The sequence below is a fragment of the Girardinichthys multiradiatus genome, chromosome 5, assembly GCF_021462225.1.
Source record: "Girardinichthys multiradiatus isolate DD_20200921_A chromosome 5, DD_fGirMul_XY1, whole genome shotgun sequence".
Taxonomy (NCBI): domain Eukaryota; kingdom Metazoa; phylum Chordata; class Actinopteri; order Cyprinodontiformes; family Goodeidae; genus Girardinichthys; species Girardinichthys multiradiatus.
In genome coordinates this window covers 35,507,188-35,528,535 of record NC_061798.1, presented here as the reverse complement: position 1 = coordinate 35,528,535, position 21,348 = coordinate 35,507,188, and the positions used below count along the sequence as shown (strand labels likewise).

The 21,348-nt window shown below is 40.5% G+C and overlaps 2 protein-coding genes and 1 non-coding gene across 8 annotated transcripts in view; 2 read left to right on the top strand and 1 right to left on the bottom strand.

The window, feature by feature from the left end:
* The first annotated feature begins 2,837 nt into the window (after window positions 1–2,837).
* trnar-ccg lies at window positions 2,838–2,910 on the top strand. Its single transcript has one exon. It is a non-coding gene; the product is annotated as a tRNA-Arg (tRNA).
* Window positions 2,911–7,213: 4,303 nt separating this feature from the next.
* LOC124869004 (UPF0450 protein C17orf58 homolog) lies at window positions 7,214–16,443 on the top strand. Its single transcript, XM_047366706.1, has 5 exons — window positions 7,214–7,345; window positions 8,602–9,255; window positions 9,768–9,854; window positions 12,087–12,278; window positions 14,045–16,443. Exons 1-5 carry the CDS (start codon window positions 7,273–7,275, stop codon window positions 14,230–14,232), a joined length of 1,194 nt encoding a protein of 397 aa, XP_047222662.1. The 5' UTR covers window positions 7,214–7,272; the 3' UTR covers window positions 14,233–16,443.
* A 1,704-nt stretch (window positions 16,444–18,147) lies between these two features.
* Window positions 18,148–21,348, bottom strand: part of LOC124869002 (nucleosome-remodeling factor subunit BPTF-like) — a 55,986-nt gene continuing 52,785 nt past the window's right edge. For all 6 annotated transcript variants that reach the window (XM_047366705.1, XM_047366699.1, XM_047366700.1 and 3 more), the window contains one exon: window positions 18,148–21,341. In XM_047366705.1, coding sequence (XP_047222661.1) covers window positions 21,305–21,341 — 37 coding nt within the window. In that variant the 3' untranslated portion in view covers window positions 18,148–21,304. The remainder of the gene's footprint in view (window positions 21,342–21,348) is intronic.

Here is a 21,348-nt window from a genome sequence, read left to right as displayed (position 1 = left end):
CCCGAGGAAGGCATCCAGGAGGCATCCGGTATAGATGCCTGAGCCACCTCAACTGGCTCCTCTCGATGTGGAGGCGAAGCGGCTCTACTCCGAGCCCCTCCCGGATGGCCGAGCTCCTCACCCTATCTCTAAGGGAGTGCCCGGCCACCCTACGGAGGAAGCTCATTTCAGCCGCTTGTATCCGGGATCTCGTTCTTACGGTCATGATCCAAAGTTCACGGCCATAGGTGAGGGTAGGAACGTAGACCAACCGGTAAATCGAGAGCTTCGCTTTTCGGCTCAGCTTTCTCTTCACCACAACGGACCGGCACAGCGCCCCCATTACTGTAGCAGCCACACCAATCCATCTGTCGATCTCCCGCTCCATTCTTCCCTCACTCAAGACCCCGAGATACTTAAACTCCTCCACTTGAGGCAGGAACTCCCCTCCAACCTGAAGAGGACAAGCTACCCTTTTCCGAATGCTTTCTCCAGGTCCACAAAACACATGTGGACCGGTTGGGCAAACTCCCATGAATCCTCGAGTACCCTGTAGAGGGTACAGAGCTGGTCCAGTGTTCCACGGCCGGGACGAAAACCACACTGCTCCTCCTGAAGCCGGGGTTCGACTATCGGCCGGACTCTCCTCTCCAATACCCTGGCGTAGGCCTTACCAGGGAGGCTGAGGAGTGTGATCCCCCTGTAGTTGGAACACACCCTTCGGTCACCCTTCTTATGTAGGTGGACCACCGCCCCAGTCTGCCAATCCAGAGGCACTGTCCCCGTCCACCACGCAATGTTGAAGAGGCGTGTCAACCATGACAGCCCCACAACATCCAAAGACTTGAGGTAGTCAGGGCGGATCTCATCCAACCCCGAAGCCCTACCACCGCGGAGCTTTTTAACCACCTCGGTGACTTCAGCCTGGGTGATGAAAGAGTCCAACCCTGAGTCCCCAGCCTCTGTTTCCACCAGGGAATGTGTGATGGCAGGATTGAGGAGATCCTCGAAGTACTCCTTCCACTGCCCAATAATGTCCCCAGTCGAGGTCAGCAGCTCCCCACCCCCACTGTAAACAGTGTTGGCGAAGCACTGCTTCCCCCTCCTGAGGCGCCGGATGGTTTGCCAGAATCGCTTCGGGGCCAACCAGTAGTCCTTCCCCATGGCCTCACCGAACTCCTCCCAGGTCCGAGTTTTTGCCTCTGCCACCGCGACATGCTTGGCCCCACGGTACCCATCAGCCGCCCCAGGAGTCCCACAAGCCAACCACAGCCGATAGGACTCCTTCTTCAGCTTGACAACCTCCCTTACTGCCAGTGTCCACCACCGGGTTCGGGGATTGCCGCCGCGACAGGCACCGCAGACCTTACGGCCGCAGCTATGGGCGGCAGCATCGACAATAGATGCGGAGAACATGGTCCACTCGGACTCTATGTTTCCAACATCCCTCGGAATCTGGTCAAAGCTCTCCTGGAGGTGAGAGTTGAATACATCCCTGGCCAAGGGGTCCGTCAGACATTCCCAGCAGACCCTCACTATGCACTTGGGCCTGCCAAGTCTGTCCGGCTTTCTCCTCCCCCAGCGGATCCAACTCACCACCAGGTGGCGATCAGTGGACAGCTCAGCCCCTCTCTTCACCCGAGTGTCCAAAACATGCGGCCGAAGGTCTGTTGATACGACAACAAAGTCGATCATTGACCTCCTGCCTAGGGTGTCCTGGTGCCAAGTGCACTGATGGACACCCTTATGTTTGAACATGGTGTTTGTTATGGACAGTCCGTGACTAGCACAGAAGTCCAATAACAAAACACCACTCGGATTCAGATCGGGGAGGCCATTCCTCCAGATCACGCCTCTCCAGGTGTCACTGTCATTTCCCACATGGGCGTTGAAGTCCCCCAGCAGAATAATGGAGTCCCCGGGAGGGGCACTATCCAGCACCCCCGACAGGGACCCCAAGCAGGCCGGGTACTCCGCATTACCACTCGGCCCGTAGGCTGAAATGATAGTCAGAGACCTCTCCCCAACCCGAAGGCGCAGGGATGCAACCCTCTCATCCACTGGGGTAAACCCCAACACTAGACGGTTGAGCTGGGAGGCAACAAGCAAACCCACACCAGCCCGCCGCCTCTCCGTGGGCCACTCGTAGAAGAGAGTCCAGCCCCTCTCAAGGAGATTGGTTCCAGAGCCCACGCTGTGCGTGGAGGTGAGCCCGACTATTTCTAGACGATATCTCTCGACTTCCCTTTCAAAAAAGGGTACATTTAAGGATTGTTTTAAGAGATCCATCTTAAAAACTAAACTATAGACAGGTCAAACATACACAGATATATTCTATGCTAACAGATTCTACACTAATGCACTTTATATAAGATTATTTGATTTGTAAAAACTAAAATAAACAACGTAGACAACTTTTTATAGGGTTAAGATCACCTCATCAGGTCCAGCTTGAATTCCATTGAAATTGAACAAAGGTTTCATAAATCACAAACTGCATTTTTGAGAATATTATTATAAATTAATTTAGTTCAAGGTTGACTATTCTATGTGTTTTAGATCTCGAACTAAATCGCGTCAAAGGTAATCCAAAGTCGTTAAATGAGGCGAAATGGTCCTTTAGTAAAGACCCGAATCAGAAGCTTCGATCCGGATGCCAACTTCAGCGGCGCGGTAAAAGAATAGGCGTTTATGAACGTAACCGTTTTCTGCGCAGTAACATAAGGAGGATAATTCCTGCATATAATCGAATACCACTGCTGCTGAGCCAAATGTACATCGTACCAACCATGAAAAAAATACCTCCATACGGGGACGTTTCCCACACAAATTGATACTTCTGATGTTTTCCACGTATTGACCCAGTGGCCTAATGGATAAGGCATCAGCCTCCGGAGCTGGGGATTGTGGGTTCGAGTCCCATCTGGGTCGCATTTAGTTGCCTTTTAAAAATCAATGGACTTGTTATTTCACTAATACTGGAACTTCAAAATATCAACAGTTTGTTAATAGGCTTCGACTGATATTGATGAGTAGCTTACGACTTTATTTAAAAATGAACCCTGTGATGAAATGTCACACATTTGTCTGGTTGCAGTACATTATGGATCAGCATTATTTCAAAAACAATATTTTAATGACATTGCAAATAATATTAGCCATATTAGCCTTAGTTTTGCAATATAACAGAAAGCGAGGCAGGGCAAAATGTAATTCATAGCATTTTATGTATACAAGTCCTTCTCAAAATATTAGCATATTGTGATAAAGTTCATTATTTTCCATAATGTAATGATGAAAATTTAACATTCATATATTTTAGATTCATTGCACATTAACTGAAATATTTCAGGTCTTTTATTGTCTTAATACGGATGAGTTTGGCATACAACTCATGAAAACCCAAAATTCCTATCTCACAAAATTAGCATATCATTAAAAGGGTCTCTAAACGAGCTATGAACCTAATAATCTGAATCAACAAGTTAACTCTAAACACCTGCAAAAGATTCCTGAGGCCTTTAAAACTCCCAGCCTGGTTCATCACTCAAAACCCCAATCATGGGTAAGACTGCCGACCTGACTGCTGTCCAGAAGGCCACTATTGACACCCTCAAGCAAGAGGGTAAGACACAGAAATAAATTTCTGAACGAATAGGCTGTTCCCAGAGTGCTGTATCAAGGCACCTCAGTGGGAAGTCTGTGGGAAGGAAAAAGTGTGGCAGAAAACGCTGCACAACGAGAAGAGGTGACCGGACCCTGAGGAAGATTGTGGAGAAGGGCCGATTCCAGACCTTGGGGGACCTGCGGAAGCAGTGGACTGAGTCTGGAGTAGAAACATCCAGAGCCACCGTGCACAGGCGTGTGCAGGAAATGGGCTACAGGTGCCGCATTCCCCAGGTCAAGCCACTTTTGAACCAGAAACAGCGGCAGAAGCGCCTGACCTGGGCTACAGAGAAACAGCACTGGACTGTTGCTCAGTGGTCCAAAGTACTTTTTTTGGATGAAAGCAAATTCTGCATGTCATTCGGAAATCAAGGTGCCAGAATCTGGAGGAAGACTGGGGAGAAGGAAACCAAAATGCCAGAAGTCCAGTGTCAAGTACCCACAGTCAGTGATGGTCTGGGGTGCCGTGTCAGCTGCTGGTGTTGGTCCACTGTTTTATCAAGGGCAGGGTCAATGCAGCTAGCTATCAGGAGATTTTGGAGCACTTCATGCTTCCATCTGCTGAAAAGCTTTATGGAGATGAAGATTTCATTTTTCAGCACGACCTGGCACCTGCTCACAGTGCCAAAACCACTGGTAAATGGTTTACTGACCATGGTATCACTGTGCTCAATTGGCCTGCCAACTCTCCTGACCTGAACCCCATAGAGAATCTGTGGGATATTGTGAAGAGAACGTTGAGAGACTCAAGACCCAACACTCTGGATGAGCTAAAGGCCGCTATTGAAGCATCCTGGGCCTCCATAAGACCTCAGCAGTGCCACAGGCTGATTGCCTCCATGCCACGCCGCATTGAAGCAGTTATTTCTGCAAAAGGATTCCCGACCAAGTATTGAGTGCATAACTGTACATGATTATTTGAAGGTTGACGTTTTTTGTATTAAAAACACTTTTCTTTTATTGGTCGGATGAAATATGCTAATTTTGTGAGATAGAAATTTTGGGTTTTCATGAGCTGTATGCCACAATCATCTGTATTAAGACAATAAAAGACCTGAAATATTTCAGTTAGTGTGCAATGAATCTAAAATATATGAATGTTAAATTTTCATCATTACATTATGGAAAATAATGAACTTTATCACAATATGCTAATATGTTGAGAAGGACCTGTATGACAGGTGGGTGATTCTATAATTCAGGGCACATTCTGCATTTCAAAAATCTTTTAGGTATTTTTTTGATTGTTAATTGTTTAATTGTGAAACTTTGATAAATCAGTAATTGTCAAACATCAGATGCGCATTTGTCTTTTTCTCAGGAAAAATGTATTTGTTACAGAATGATATGTGAACTCCGTCAGTACTACATAGACAAGTTGTGGAAAAAAGATAAATTATAAAAAAGACGAAATTATTTTTTTTCCATCAGGTAAACTGTCTTCATACAACAAAACTTCAAACTGAGACATTAAATAAAATTAAAAATTAAAAAATACTTAATGATTCACAGAATTATTTGTACATGAGCAAACATTTTATTTTTTTAATAGAATTTCTATTAAAACTCATTGAATATCAACAAGAAATTTTGCCCATAATATTATTAAGTCAGCCAATAATGTGCATGATACTTAAGACAACAATTGTCTTTTTTGTGTGAAAACATTTCATACACAGAGCTGACCTCTAGAATAACAGAATTGTTAACTTATTAAATAATTGTTTTCAAATGCATATGGGAAAATAGTATTTAAAAGCAATATCGTAGCCATTCCGAAGATTAAGAGTTATGTAAAAACAGCATTAAAGGTAGTAACAAGATAATTTAGACCTTCTGGAGATGCAAAAATAACATAAGAAACCAAACAAAAGTCATACGCATACGACAATTGTTTTGTTGTTATGACTTAATGTAAATACAGTTAAGAAAATAAATGTGCTGTTTATTTAAATCCAGTCCAACTGATTGCATACAGGGATCGACGCTGCAGCAACTCCTCACCCTGGGCATCCTTATTTCTTATGCCTTGTAAATATAAGTAATAATGATCTGATTTATAATATAAATCATTTTCAGTAAAGCACTGACCTAAGACACAAGCCAAGCATTATTCTATAAAAACACCACTTAAAGTTGAAATTTAGTTCTTACAGTTTTCTCTATTGCTTAGACATATTTCTTGAAAGCTGCTCTCATTTTCTCCAAACTGTGAACACAAAACGCACTTTTTAAGCTACATTCCCAAAACCTCAGATTCTTATCGTAAAATCAAACTCTCACCTCAAAACAGTTCAATCTGTGCTCAAAACTGAACTGTTGTCAAATTGTGCCGCGCATCAATAAAAATTAAAAACAATACTGAGCAGTCTCTAAACACTACATAGAAAAATGGGAAATACAGGACATGAAAGCTGTAGAAATAACATTTTGTTGTTCACTGTAGGCTAAATGCATATTGCAAAATAGAAATTCTGTGCATTTAGCACTTGTATACAGTAAGCCTGGGTAAAATTAAAGTACAAAAATGGTCAAATGAGAAGTGTATTACTTAGCGACACCTCCTTCATGCTCATACCATGGACAAGAATATGGTCAATCACAGTAGCTCTGACTTTATCAGATATTACTGTTCTTTGTCTTCGCTGACCACATCACACAAACTCTTCCTCTCAAATTTCTATCTATTGTAGTGCCTCACATACCAGTGCTCTCTGAACTGGCTTATGTATGTTCCCTCACTCCATTGGCCACAAGTGTGATCAATTTTGAGTTGTGTTCAACCGGTGACACATGTGCTGTGTTTGACTTTTGCCACCTGTGCTCACCATTATGCAACACAAGTGTATCACAATGAAAATGTGTTGGCAAGTTGTGTCTCAATAGGTGAAAAGTGCTTATGGTTTTGCCAAAAGAGTGACTGATCCAATCAGTGGGTTCAGGCAACTGAGCATTTGGTTCAGACAATAGGGTTTAGTGTTTTGGCAATTTAGAAAAACAGTAAACTTGTTTCACATTTAAATGTAGGTCAGTGTGTCAGTTACATTTTAAATGATAAATAAGACTTCTTAAAAAAACAATGCTTGATGCAGATTAATCTTAGTAGTATCGACCTACAATTACTGACATTGACCTATAATTTCTTTTTTCAAAAGATATTTGCTGCAAAACATTCTTACCTCAAATCTTGCAACATTGTACAGATATTCCTTTTTCCACCACAAGAGGGCAGTGAACACTTATATTTTAACCCCAATCGCCTTTAAATTATTAATTTTATACTGCAGTCTATTTTTTATGAATATAAAGGTTAAAATGTTTATGTATGTAAAGATAAAAAAGGCACAAATGTAGTATTTATGTACAAATGCAGATATAAAAGAAAGCATCCTCTAAATGAAGTACTTTTGTGCATATTTACTCCACACAGTGGGCTCTGTTGGTGAACTTTGAATGATGCACGAATAGAAGGAGTGTCGTGTGAAAGTGTTTGTGTCACTGTTTGGGCTGGCCCACACCCTCCCTTTCCACCTCATCCCATCCGCTCCCTGAGCGTTCCTATAAAAATCCCAAGAATCCCAACTTGGGAACAAAACGTGCAGTGAGTCCAAAACTGATCCATCCAAGATGACAGGGATTACTGTGGTTCTATTGTTTCTGGTGTTTCCTCTTTATGACACACAGGAGCAAGTTGTCAATGGTGAGTGGATTCATGTTTTTTTTAATGACTCACGGTGTTATTTATCAATGCTGTAGCTTTGAGTATGACCAAGACTACTCACTGCATTACATTAACTGTTTCTGTAAATATATAATCTTTATTTAAACACTTAATACCAAATCAGTTGTTTTTTTTTTGTCTGCATAAGATGTTTATACTAAAAAAATGTGGAGGAAGGTGGGTGCAATAAGTTCATTTTTATTTGAAATAAAATACATTATTTATTCTGGGAAAATAACCACAGTTTTAAGTTCTCATTCAAGGTTTTTTAAGTTGTTGAATATGTGACTTAAAAAAAGGTTGTTGTCAGCTAAAAGGGTTTTAAAAGACACATTTAACTGGTGGACAAAATAGCTGGTAGAACTGCCTGAATTTACTTTTTCTAAACAACATATAGTTAGTTTTTTCAATGTTTAGTACCAGTTTGAGGTAAAACAATTGTGACTGAATTATGTCAAATGGAACCTGCAGATGATCAAACACCAGGGCAACTGTGTTTGCATTATAATAAAAAACTGTGTCATCAACATAGAGAATGATAGCTAAAGAAAGGCATCATAACTATCTGACACACATTATTATTATGAGTTGTAATAAGTGTTGGTCCTAATACAAAGCCCAGCGGGACACCTTTTGTGACATTTAGGTAACAGGAAGAAAGACCACTGGGTTAAACATACAGTCAACTATGAATGAAGCTGAATAAAGTCAACATGCCATAACATAATACAGTTACAGTACTCTGCCATTTCCTAAAACCAGAATGATGGGGCAATATAATTTTGTGGTCAATGTACTTCTTTAATTTGTGTTCACAAATTTCTTAGGCACTTCAGTAAGGATGCAGAGTTTAGAAATAGGTCAATAGGTTGTATGCTGGGTATCACCACCTTTTTAGTAAAGATAGTATAAAATCTGTTGGTTAAAATGAATAAATATTAATTGTTAAAAGTGTTTGCTGTCCTAATGTAGTATTGATGGACACCTTTGTGACACAATAAGAAAGAAAGACCACTAAGTTCAACACAGTGCTTGCTGCCAAAAAGAGAATTTACAAACCAACTGATGGCTCGGACTGAAATGCATATTACAGCAACCTTTGACCCACAGTGTCAGCTTAATAGAGTGGGATAACCACCTTTTAGCAAAAGAAAAACCTTTTTCAAAATATAAGGAATAGCATCAGTTTGAATAGTGACATTTTGTCGCTGAAGTTCTGTTTGCTCCTCTTCCAGAGCTGTACACCTTGATGGAAAAGTTTCCGCAGAATACTGCTCCAAGCAACCAGACCAGGTTCGTGGTTAAAGAGCCCACCCTTCCCATCAATGAGCTCTTGGAGAAAAGCAGCAAGACTATTGAATCCAAACTAAACTTCCACCCTTTACCCTCCGCTGTCTGGCCAAAGCACAGCAACCTGGCTCCTGTCCTCCGTCACCACGGTCCCAACAACAAGAGCAAAAAGGGCCACAAGAGTGATCGTTTGACAGAGCACAACAGTGAAAAGAACAGGGGGGAAGTTGCTGGTCTCCCTCCCAAAATCCAGCTCACAGAAGCTACAAGTACTGGCACCAACCACACAGGACAGAAAACCAGTCAGGACACCCAGACCCACATCAGCTCTTCTCCACAGGGTGAGCCAGAGGGACACCCCAACTCCAAACCCAAGACTCCAGCTCAGACGCAAACACCCAACCAGCAGCACCAAACAGCTTCTTCACCACGCAGAGACTCCCCAAACCGACGGCACGACCCAGAGGAGAACCGGCCTGGGAGATCCGGCCTCTACCAGTCTGGAATCAGTTCGGCAGCCTGGAACAACAGCCGCCCACCGGTCTTTTTCAGCCGGCGGTCCTCCAGCCTCCTCTACCAGTTTGATGTCCTGAAGCGAGGTAGGAGAGGCGAGGCCCGGGCTGATCCTTGATCCTGAAATGTGACCTGTGTGTTATGACAAAGTTCTCCACATATGTTCTAACAGGATCTCTGAACTATACCACCCAGAAGGGAATATCTTCTTCAAAACAATTAAACTTTTAGAGGATTTATAGTTTAATATCACAATACTTATTGGCAGAATTATATAGCTGTTTCTGATTATTAATGTAAGAAAAATAGACAAACGAACATATTTAGAGATAATGTTTTAAAATGACAAAATAAAAAAAGTACAAAGTTGACGTTAAAGTTAAGAGTCTGCCTCTGTTAAAAAGGCGGATGCTTTAGTGAACATGTAAACAACTACTATTATTACAGACAATTGAAATAATAACTGGGATGATTTTTCTCTCTTTACTCTACCATCTTTAATGAGTACTTTCTTGAAAATCCCAATATTTGCTGGAAACAGCTGTAGGAATGACTCTTCTCAAACTTTCATCTCATGCTGCGTTTCTCTTCCCTACAGAGTCTGACTACACACAGGATGCTTTCTGCATGAGCGAGTGCAGGAAGGAGAAGGATGAGAGGGAATATTACTGCTACAGTGAGTTTGGTACGTAACATAAAGACACACAATAGGAACGTAGCCATTTTGAGAATGCCTAGTGGTCTGTGTTGTTCTTTCTGTGATATTCTTTAGTATTTTAAAATAACAGTTTTTAATACTGTACTATACTTGTTTGGTTGTTTTTTTTTGTGTGTGTAATGTTACATTTATCTAATTTATATCGAGCTGCAAAGAAGTATCTGCCCTCTTCTGATTTTGTGTTTTTGTCGAAGATCATCACAATAATTTTAATATCAGACAAAGATATTAGTCTGATATTAGGTTTCATTACTGAAAAAAGCTATCCAAACCAATCTGGTCCGTTGTGAAAAAAGTAATTTTCTCCTGAAGTCTTGGCAGCAACAATTACAGCGTTCGTGATAACCAGTCATGAGTCTTTTACCCTGTCATGCAAGAAATATGGTCAACTCTTTTTTTCAGAGTTGTTTTTATTCAGTCACATTTAAACATGAACCATGAATCATCTGATTTAAGTGTGGACTTTGACTAGGCCACTCCTAAAGCTTCAGTTATCTGAGCCAATGAGAGTTGAACCTGCTGGTGTGCATCACAAACCTTCTCATTCAGGATTTTCTGGTATAAAGCAGAATTCATGGTCCTATCAGTTACTGCAAGTGATTCTGGTCCTGAAGCAGCAGAGTAGCTCCTGACTATCACACTAGCCCCACCATGTTTGATATGTGGTTGTCAGCAGTGGTTTTAACATTGGAACTCTACTCTTGCTCAATCTCTTTCTTGTTGCATGATGAACTCTGACCCTAACTGAAGCAAGTGAAGTCTGCCGTGCTGTAGATGTGGTGGTTGGTTCTTTTTTGACTTCCTGGATGAGTATGAAATGCTCACTTGGAGTAATGTTGGTAGGTCAGCCATGGGAAGGTTCGCCACTGTTCCACGTTTTCTCCATTTGTGGATAATAGGATCTTTTAGACTACTTCATTTTGACAGACAGGTTATATTTAAGTGATTCATTGGTTCTCCTGGATTGGAGGGGATAGGTGTGGCTTGTGAAACTGAGCTCAGCTTTCCAGAAAATGTTTTCATGTAGGACCGGGTCGGTTTGGATGGCTTTTACGACCAATAATTAAAATAATCTTTTAAAAACATTTTTGTATTTACTCAGTTTATCTTCGTATGTTAATTAAATCTGTTTGGTATTCTGAAACATTTAAATGTGACGATAAATGAATAAAAATTATAACAATCTATAAGGGTGTAAATACTTTTTCACAGCAGTGTCAGCTAAACATGAGATGGGAGGAAGCTGCTTAGTTTAACTTTAGCTCCCATTTCATTGAATATGAATTATTTTTATTACAGGTAATAATGAGATAAACTCTGACAGAAGAGCTAAATAATTCCTGCAACTTTAAGTATGTTTCATACGTGCAGCAGCCATGTTGGAAATGGAACTCTGGGTGGATTTGGGATGTTTGGCAGGCATCTCTTTCATTTTCCAGACTTGTATACATTAAAGTATATATTAAATAATGTTTCAGGAAGAGATTTGTTTGAAGTGGCATTAATTGTGGCATCCGTGATTTAAAAAAAAAACAAAAACATTTCTGAATGTAGGACTCCTCGCTCCAGTAAATAAATGTACTTTTCAGTGTGATATTGTCCTACTGCAATAAAAGTTTTATTTACTTTAAGGCTGTTCACACATAATAGCATTTAGTCTCTGCTGGTGTACATGGGCCTTAGAGTTTGAATCCATACGAGAGAGAAATGTGTCATCAGCTTGCATTGCAAATAGCAATTAGCAAGGTCACTCATCACAGGTGAGATGTTGCTGCCAGATCCAACAACCTGTACACGAAAACTGACCTTTAGTGCTCTAACCTAATTCTGTTAAATGAAAAGGGGTCTAAAATAGAACTAAAACAGTAAAAGTAGTTTGCCTTATTAAAGTAAAACTTGGGAGATGACAGCAGAATACATTTAACTACTACAACAAACAACTTAAAATGCACCAAAAAATGGTTGAAAACAAAAGGATGTTTTTTTTTTTTTTGCTGAATTCTGGTTGTTTTGCTTTGACCCGTGTCATTATGATAAGCTAAACTAACCAGCGTCACAGGCCTGAAATTTGGAGGTTTTCTCCTGGTGAATGACCACTTTTCCAATCACGACTCAGTGCATCTTACACTATTTTTGGACACTATTATCAAGCGTACTGATTTCAAATTGTCTAATCAACCTCTCTTATCTTCTGACTAGCTGTCAATGGGATTGTCCATGACATTGATGTTTTGCTGAAAGGAGTTCAACTGATTACATTGATGGTCGCCGCCGACGGCTTCTACAAGATGAGCCGTCTGTATGTGACCCCAGACAGCTTCTTCTTCAAGGTTCGCCTCCTGGTCTTGGACACCTACAAGTGCAGTAAGCCCTGCCCTGATATCAAGCTTGGTGAGTTAAGAGATTTACTTTTAAACTGAGTGGGAAATCAGATCTGAGAGATAGAAGTCTTCTGTGACTGTCTCAGAGCATGAAGTTATTCTGAAATGCATCTAAAATTTCCATTTTTGTGATTAATACCAGAGCGTTCCATCTGTTATACAGCCTCAAAAATCATTTTTAGTAGCAAAGCATGTGCATATTGAGTCTGTTGTAGTTACAGTGACTTGCTAAATAATTTATACCCCCTGAACTTTCTCACATTCTCAGAAATACATATCTGAAAAGTACGTCTAGCATTTACATTAAGTCCTCCGATTCAATACTGTGCAGAATCCTGTGCAGAATACATTTTTGCTGCAATTACAGCTTTTGGTATATGTTTTTACCAGCTTGGCATATCTAAAGATTAAAATGTTGCCTATTCTTCTTAAAAATAGCTCAAGCTCAGTCACATTGGATGGAGAGCATCTGTGAACATCAATTTTCAAATCTTGGCACAGATTCTCGATTGAATTTAGGTCTGGACTGACACATGAATGTGCTTTGATTTGAAAGCTTCTGTAGGAGTTGTTGATTGTATGCTTTGGTTTATCATCTGTCTGGAGCGTGAATATCTGCCCCAGTTTAAGTTTTTGGATCCTCTAACAGTTTTTTTCCAGGGTTGCCCTTTTTGTTTTTACCTCTTTTCATTTTCGCTATCAACTCTGGCCAGTTTTTCTGCCGTTGCTGAAAACATGCATCCTTCAGCATGATGCTGCCACTTCCATAAGTCACTTTTTAAAAGGGGCGTTTAGAATGATGTGCAGATAGATTTTCACCACCCATGGGATTTTGGATCTAGGTCAAAAAATGTTTCCATCATCTAACCAGAGCACTTTCATCCACATGTTTGCTGTTATTACCTAAATGGGTTGCTTCCCCTCACTCTTCCATGAAGGCAAAACCTGTTGGAGTGCAGGACTAAGCCATCCTTTTACACATTCTTCCACTAGAGCTTTTTGAATCTCTGCAGCTCCTCCAGAGTTACTATGGGCCGCTTTGGCTGGTTCTCTGATTAATTCTCTTCTCACCCATACTGTCAGTTTAGATGGACACCCGTGTCACATTCTTTATATTTTTGGAAGGTACATTGAACAGAGCTACTAAGTAAGATGTTCAAAGCTTGGGACACTGCTTCATAACCCTGATTTAAATGTCTCCACAGCTGTCTGCTGTGTTTCTTCATTTTCATGATGGTGCTTGTTTATCAGTGTTCTCTAACAAGCCGCTTAAGCCATGTAATGAATATTTTTAATGGATATCAAAGAAAAGAGGACTTAATACTTATGCACACATCCCTTTTTAGTTTGATTTGCGAATGTTTTTGATAAACCATGTATCATTTCTGCTCTACTTTATAATTATTGTTATTGTTCATACGCTGATATCCCAATAGAAATCAATTTCAGTCTGGTAGTAATGCGAGAACATGTTAAAATGTTTAAAGGGCAGCAATACTCAGTGTGTGAATTCAGTATTCACAGCTTTTTGCTGTTTCTTTGCAGGTGAAAAGTATTTTTCACCAATCAGACTCTCCAAAATTTGCGCTATAGTAACAGACTTATCTATGCTGTCTCATCTTCCTTCCCACTCCTCTTTGTAGGATGTGGAAATTCAGGTTCCCTGAGCTCAGGGTGTTGAGTGCAAACAAACAAACAAAAAAACAAACAAACAAAAAAGTTCATCTATGCAGTTCTTCCCACTCAACTCAACCTGCCATGTACTTTGTTCCACAGGAGCCAGATACATTGTCATGGGTCAGATCTACCACCGGAGGCGCCACCTTCCCATTGACCTCCTGACCCTGCTGGCTGGCAAACTAAAGCCCGGGGATGGCCTCCTGCGCAGCAGCAACTACGTCAAAAGGTTCAACAAACGGAGACACCAGAAAGCTCTGGAGGCTGTCCGCTCCAGGTGTAGGTGAACCAGAGACAAGACTATTGCCCCCTGCTGCAGGGGCAGAGACTCTGCAGCTGATATTACCTAACCCTACGGCATTGTGCAAGGCAGAGGACTTGCTGCAGAAGTGGATGTGCTCTAATATGGACTGCTGCCATGTATCATCACATCGGCTTTATCTTTGATACAAGCTACTTTGACTCCTCATGCTGATTTTGGACTATATGCAAATGCTCCTCTTGCATGGCTAATTCATCTGAACTCATCAACTCAATTTAAAATCTTCATGCATTCATGGCAGGTACATGAGGTCCCACAGTTGAATAATTGCATTTCTGAAGGGAAATGTAGGTTCTCCAAAGCATGGAACAGATAACTTAGTTGTTGAATCCACTTCTTCTTTAAGTTTGGGCATTGGAAAAAGTTTCACTCAGTTATCACAATGATCATCAACACAGCATGGAGTGATTCTGGTTTACTGTTTAAAACAATGCTTTAATTTCCTAGACTTTAAATCCAGATGACAAGGTGTAAAAAGTGTTGCAAATTTAGTTTGTCTTTGATATTTTTTAGGAATATCATTTGTCTATAGTTATTATTGTGTTGACAATGGTTGGCATGTCTTCAAAGAATTATATTGCAATTAAAATTTGGGTTAATAGTTTGTTGGATGATCTTAGTATGCACTGTGAAGGGAGGAAGTTAAGGTCCAGAGAAAGGAGCAGCAACAAATCACAGCGGACAGTGAAGAGGAGTGTTCAGATAAAAGGAGGATGGTGGGAGATGAGGAACTTCAGCTGTTCCTGAGAGAGGTTCTGTTTTCTCTAACTTTAATTATGTGCTGCCAATGATAAGTGCGCCTAACATCAAAAAGGTGGTGATGGTGGGGTCCAAAGAGAGTGACGAGGAGGAGTTGTGGGTTAGCTGGGACTGAGCCATGAATCTGATCGCGGGAATCTGATCCTCCACGCACCTGGACGCTCAAAGAAGCGCCTTCATCACAGCTTATTTCAGAGATGCTGTTTTCTTGCACATTATATCTGTTCGGAGGCCAATGCTCAGAAGGGATATTTGAGAAATGTAGAGAGAGCACAGAGAGAATGGGAGGGCAAAGACCATAAGCTATGTAAAATAACTAAGAGAACCTGAGCAGCTTTGGATCTGTCTTATTAGAGAATGACTGGCTTGATGGTTGGGATATTCTCAGCTTGTGTTTCCTAGAAAAAGAGAAGAAATGATGCTGAACTCTTGCTGTGCCTTACTAAAGTTAATCAGAACAAAAACCATGTGCTGTAAAGGTGAGAAATATTCCTTATTCATACAATCCCGTTTGTTATTATTTCCAGTTACTCTATAAAAAAGAAACCCCCCAAATAAAATGCAGAATTTAAAGTTTAACAACCAAATTCTGAGTCTGTCCTCCAGGCAGAACCCCACTCTGCATGTCCGTCATCTCTGGTCAGTTCCCAGGCTCAATGCAGCTTCTATCTGTGATCAGTGCTGGAGGCAACAGACGCATGTGGGCAGGAAATGGGAGCCCAAGCCACACTGTGGCCACTATCGCAGTGGGAGGACATTCCTCATCACAGAGCTTGTAAAGGAGGGGTGTGGGGTGGGTAGGTGGGAATATCTCAGAGATGCTTCCTGTGTGAAAGTAGAAAAAAAAAAAACAACAACTGTGGGCCTGTGGTCATCTGTGGCGCTCCCGGCGTCCATGAGAGTCTCTGGATTCATTTAGTGGTTTGAGTGGGGAGATAAGGAGGTGGATGTCAGGGAGTGGAGAGGGACACATGGGAGCTGCTGATAGCTGGATGCGTCATTTAGGACAACTTGATCACAGGACTGGTTGCTAAAGGGTCATGATCTCATCCACGGGGGCCATCTCTTGACTTGGTGCCACGAATGAGTTAAGAAGTTCAGTCAGATGGACTCTCTCGCTCACAGACCTCAGACCTTCTGTTACAGTGCCTTGCAAAATTTACAACCACAAACTTTATTTTCTTCAGGATTTTATGAGATAAACTAAGATCCAACAGTATATTATTGTGAAGTTGCAGGAAAATATTACATGGTTTTACAAACCTTTGACAAATAAAAATCTGAAAAGTATTTTTATTCAACACCCCTTACTATGAATCCTCTAAATAAAACCCAGTGCAACCAATTGCCTTTAACTAATTAGTAAACCTGTGTGTAATTTAATCATAGAAAAAAATAAATCTGTTTTGTGAAGGTTTTTTGTCACTCATTTCACAAAGTGACTCATTTATTTTGTGTTATTTTGCTGATTAAGGCTTACAGATAATAAACCCCCAAAATTTCAGTGTCTCAGAAAATTCTAATATTGTGAAAAAGTAAAATGTCGGAAACTCATAAAGTCACATCCTAATCAGCTAATTTACCCAAAACGACTGCAAAGGTTTCCTGAGCCTCTAAACGGTCTCTCAGTCTGGGTCAGTAAGCAACACAATTATGAGGAAGACTGCTGACTGGACAGATGTCCAGAAGACAGTCTTTGACACCCTTCACAAGGAGGGAAAGTCAAAAAAAGGGCTAAAGAAGCTAATTGTTCACAGAAGGCTGTATGCAAGAATATTCATAGAAAATTGAGTGAAAGGAAAAAGTGTGGTAGGAAAATGTTAGGCCAGCAACAGGGAGAACCACTTCCTTGAGAGGATTGTTAAGCAAAATCCATTCAAGAATTTGAATGACCATGGTGTTACTGTGCCTGATTGGCCAGCCAATTGGCCTGACCTGAACCCATATGAGAATCTATGGACTATTGTCAAGAGGAAAATGAGACATCAGACCCAACAATGCAGATGACCTGAAGGTCACTATTGAAGCAACCTAGGCTTCCATTACACCTCAGCAGAACCACAGTCGGACCACCTCCATACCACACCACAATAATGCAGTAATTCATGCAAAAGGAGGCCGAACCAAATACTGAGTGCATATAAATAAACTTTTCAGATCCCTGTTATTTTTGTTTAAAATATTCTTTCTGTAGGGATCTTATGTAATTTTCTGTAAACCACGATGATCAAAATTACAAGAAATAAAGGCAAGAAATATTTTACTGTATGTAATGAATCCATATACGAGTTTCACTATCTAAAATGAGTGACAAAATTATTGGACCTTTTCAAGATATTCAAAACGTTTTTAAATGTAACCTGTATGTTGACAGACTAGCAGTCATGCACACCACAAACCTGGCCTTGATAAAAACAAAAAGGGACAGGAAGAATACCTTAAAACGACCTGTTTGCAGTTTTCAACAATTATGTTAAAGATTGTGATCTATTGTGTCCTATTAGGCGACACCAAAATTCAGCTTTTCAGACTGAATGCAAAAAGCTGTGTGCTGTAAAAAACTAACAGTGCACATCCCCCTGAATACACCCTCCACACTCACACATGGTGTTGGCAGCATGATGCTGTGGAGATACTGTTCTTTCACAGGGAGAGGGAAGATGGTGAGTTGAGAGGAAGATAGATGGAGCTAAGCAGGCAGTCCAGTAGGAAAAAGCTGGTAAAAAGCTGGAAAAGACTTGAGATTATGATGTTATACTGATTTTTCCTTTTTACATATTGCTGTAAATGAATTTGCTGTTGATTGGTGCTTTATATAGTTAAACCCAAAATTATTCATACTGCTTGCAGATTTAGATTTAAGATTTTTATTCAACCAAGAACTTTGTTTCTGATAGGAAATTTAAATCATAAAACATCAGAGAGGATCATTCAATTCAATTTACGTAATATCCCAATAGTTGGGAGAAACTTGAATTTTGGGTTTTCATCAACTTTAAGCCTGAACTACTAGAATTACTAGAAACAAATGTTTGAAATACATCACTCTCTCTGTAATCAATTAAAGTTTCACTTTCTGAACACATATTTTGACTACTCACATGAAAAAGACAACAATAGATCCAAAAAAGTTTACTTTATTATTATCCAGGATGAAACGTCCTATCAAGTACAAAAGAGTCTCTTCAGAGTGGCCACAGTCTGTTAAAAACAAGAGTGCTTTTCATCTGCAGTTACGTTTCCTCAAGATACTACTTTTTAAAAAAATGGAGAAAGTTTCATCAGTCTGAATAAATAAAACAAGAAACGCAATGTCAATATAGAAGTTATGCTGAACTTTTGTTTTTGTTTTTTACAAAAGAAAAAAAAACTGTACAAGTTATCGTGTCAACCCGGATCAAAACCAATATGCTCACAATGTGCAGCACTTCTTATATAAAGGGCAATTTCACATTAAGAACAGAGTCCGCTTCAATTAAAGAGAAAAAAATACTGTTTAAATTTACAAGAGTACTTAGTTGCTGGTTCAAATAGTCAAAAATAAAAGTTCTACTGCTCTAAAAATCTTTTATCTCTACATATTTAGACAGCAATAATATACAATAGAGATAACAAACAGAAAATAAAGCACATCATCTTATAACAAAGTAACAAAGATTCGGTTGAAAGACAAAGAGAAGAAGACAGAAGCTACATTATCTCTCAACTCTGCTTTCAAAAATGTAAAAACTTCAAGGTTCAAACGAAAAAAGTTTCCATAATCCTTTAACGCATCTACTTTAAAGATAACTGTCTCATCCCTCCTCCCTCTCCTACAAAACAGATAAATTACAAAAAAATGTTCCCAGATATGCTTGAAAAACGCAGCTATAAAATGTTTCATACAAAGACTCCACAGTCGGACCTCACTTGGGGTTTGACTCCCAGTCAAGATGCTGCAGACCGCAGCATAACTGAGCTGATGCTGAGTGGGGAAGTTCATTATTCAATTACTTTAACTATGCTCTGAGAGAGTTGAGAGACGTATGTGAGCCAACCTGTCAGCTTCAGACACAGCTTGATGAGACTTTAGATGACGGAGCTACAGTACTTTCAGCCTTTAACACAACTGGTCGCCTCCTTTCAAACTGAGACTGTTGAATTTTTGACTTCCATTTTAGAGCACTGCATGGAGAAAGGTCAAAAGACCGGCCGGATGCGGTGGGTGGGATGATCCGTCGTTTCTCTCTGGAAATTAACATGAAAGCATTTTAGCCTTCAGACAAAATGCACACCCCGACCATCGGACTGCTTTGATAAGGGGCTGTACTGTGAAATGCACCGCTGACAGATGCAGCTGGTTCATGCTTCATGCAAAACAACACACCTGAGGAGTTTATTCACAAAAATGTTGAAAACAGAAGAGTTCAAAGGAATAACACCGTCACACTATGGCTGAATACAGTGCCTTGCAAAAGCCCTGTTACCTTTCTCACATTTTGTCACATTACAACCAAAAAGTTCAGTGTATTTTATTGGGATTTTTTGATAGACCAGTGTAATATAAAAATTAGTGCAACCAACTGCCTCAAGAAGTCTTGTGTGCAGTCATTTAATCTTACAATAGATCTAGCTGTTCTGTGAAGATTTATTAGAGAACAGTGAGGACCAAGGACCACAGCAGACGGGTCAGAGATAAATAGGTGAAATTTAAAGCAGGATTAGGTTATAAAACAATATCCAAAGCTTTGAACATCCAACCAAGCACTGTTCAGTGTGAAAAATGAAGAGCATGACCCAACTGCAAATCTACGAAGACATGGCTGCCCACCTGAACTGACAGACTGGGCATTCAGTGCATTAAGAAAAGCAGCCAAGAGGCCCACAGTAACTCTGGAGACTCTGCAGAGTTACCTTGGGCCTCTCTCTGCATCTAAGATTGGAGATTTTGTTCACAGTCCATCAAAACGCTATGTGTGGTGGAAAACCAATACTGCACATCCTCTTGAACCAACCATCCCTATAATGGCACACAGTGGTGGCAGTATCATTCTGTGGGGATGCTTTTCTTCAGCAGGGAAAAGCAAGCTGCTCGGAGGTGATGGACAAGGTTAAATACTGGGCAATCTTGGAAAACAAAAAAACATCTTTTAGAGGCCGCAAAAAACTTTGGACTGAGATGGAGGCTCATCTTACAGCACTTAACACACCTGTTGCTAGGATACATGTTAGAATGGCCCAGTCAAAGTCCAAACCTAAATACAACTGAAATTTTGTTTCGGAGGAAATACAGCAGCTTTTCTCAAAAGATAAAACAATAAAAAACTAAAAACAACCTTAAATGAAAATAATGCATCTGTTTTCATTCACATTTTAATTAAAAAATGTCATGTTTTACTGGAATTACAGCAACCAAACCCTTCTTGTAATTGCTGACCAGGCTTTCGAATGCTTCCAGTGGTATTTTAAAGATTTATCTTTGGTCCTCTAAGAAGTCAGAAGACCTCCTTTCCATCATCCTAATCTTTAGATCCCTCCACAATTCTCAACCAAAGTCTGGACTCTGGCTGGACCGCTGCAAACTGTAAAATGACTTCCAGTCAGAAGAAAATGTTGGTAAAATTAAAAGAACACTGAAAACCTCAATCTGTCAGGGGTATGAATAATTGTGGACTTAACTATCATTTTCCATCATCTTCATTATTATGTGATTCTTTGTGTTTGTTTATTACAAAAGAATACATGAAAGCTTGTGGTTGTAAAATGACAAAATGTTCAAGGGGTATGAATACTTCTGTAAGGCACTATAAAATGGACTCAAGTATGATGCATTTTACTACATGAACTGAAATGAGGACGCCAGGATCCTTTCAACATTGTGATGGACTGTATGTGAGAACCAATGTGACTGGCTTTTAATAGAGAACATAAGATGAATCATACAGGAGGAATCTGTGAGGTTAGGCGGCCATTCAGCATCCAATTATCTTAATTTCCTCCGTCATCTCGTCTCCTTCATTCCAATCTTCCTTCTCATGGAGGGGCTACGCTGGTGGGAATGACTGGTTTGCATGTATAAATGCCTTCATCCTGGTGTGAAGGAGGAAAACAACCTTCTTGTTTCAGTCCTTTGCCCCTCAGGTGGGTCAGTTTGAGACCAATATGTTGGGGGGGGGGGGGGGGGGGGGGGGGTCCGCTCTCCTTCAGAGGACCCGTTGGGTTCAGTTGCAGCACGACTCTGAAAACACGTCCTAACGAATCAGAGATGTGACTTTTGACACTCGGATTTTAAGCAGAAGCTAAGATGCAGCTGACTGTAGCTTGTTGTTATGCGACCTGAAGA

Excerpts from the sequence above, each read along its gene's own strand:
- LOC124869004 (XM_047366706.1), top strand. The coding sequence starts at position 7,273 with ATGACAGGGATTACTGTGGTTCTATTGTTTCTGGTGTTTCCTCTTTAT. Across the intron at positions 9,256-9,767 it reads GTTTGATGTCCTGAAGCGAG|AGTCTGACTACACACAGGAT; the intron begins GTAGGAGAGGCG and ends TCTTCCCTACAG. Across the intron at positions 9,855-12,086 it reads TTACTGCTACAGTGAGTTTG|CTGTCAATGGGATTGTCCAT; the intron begins GTACGTAACATA and ends TCTTCTGACTAG.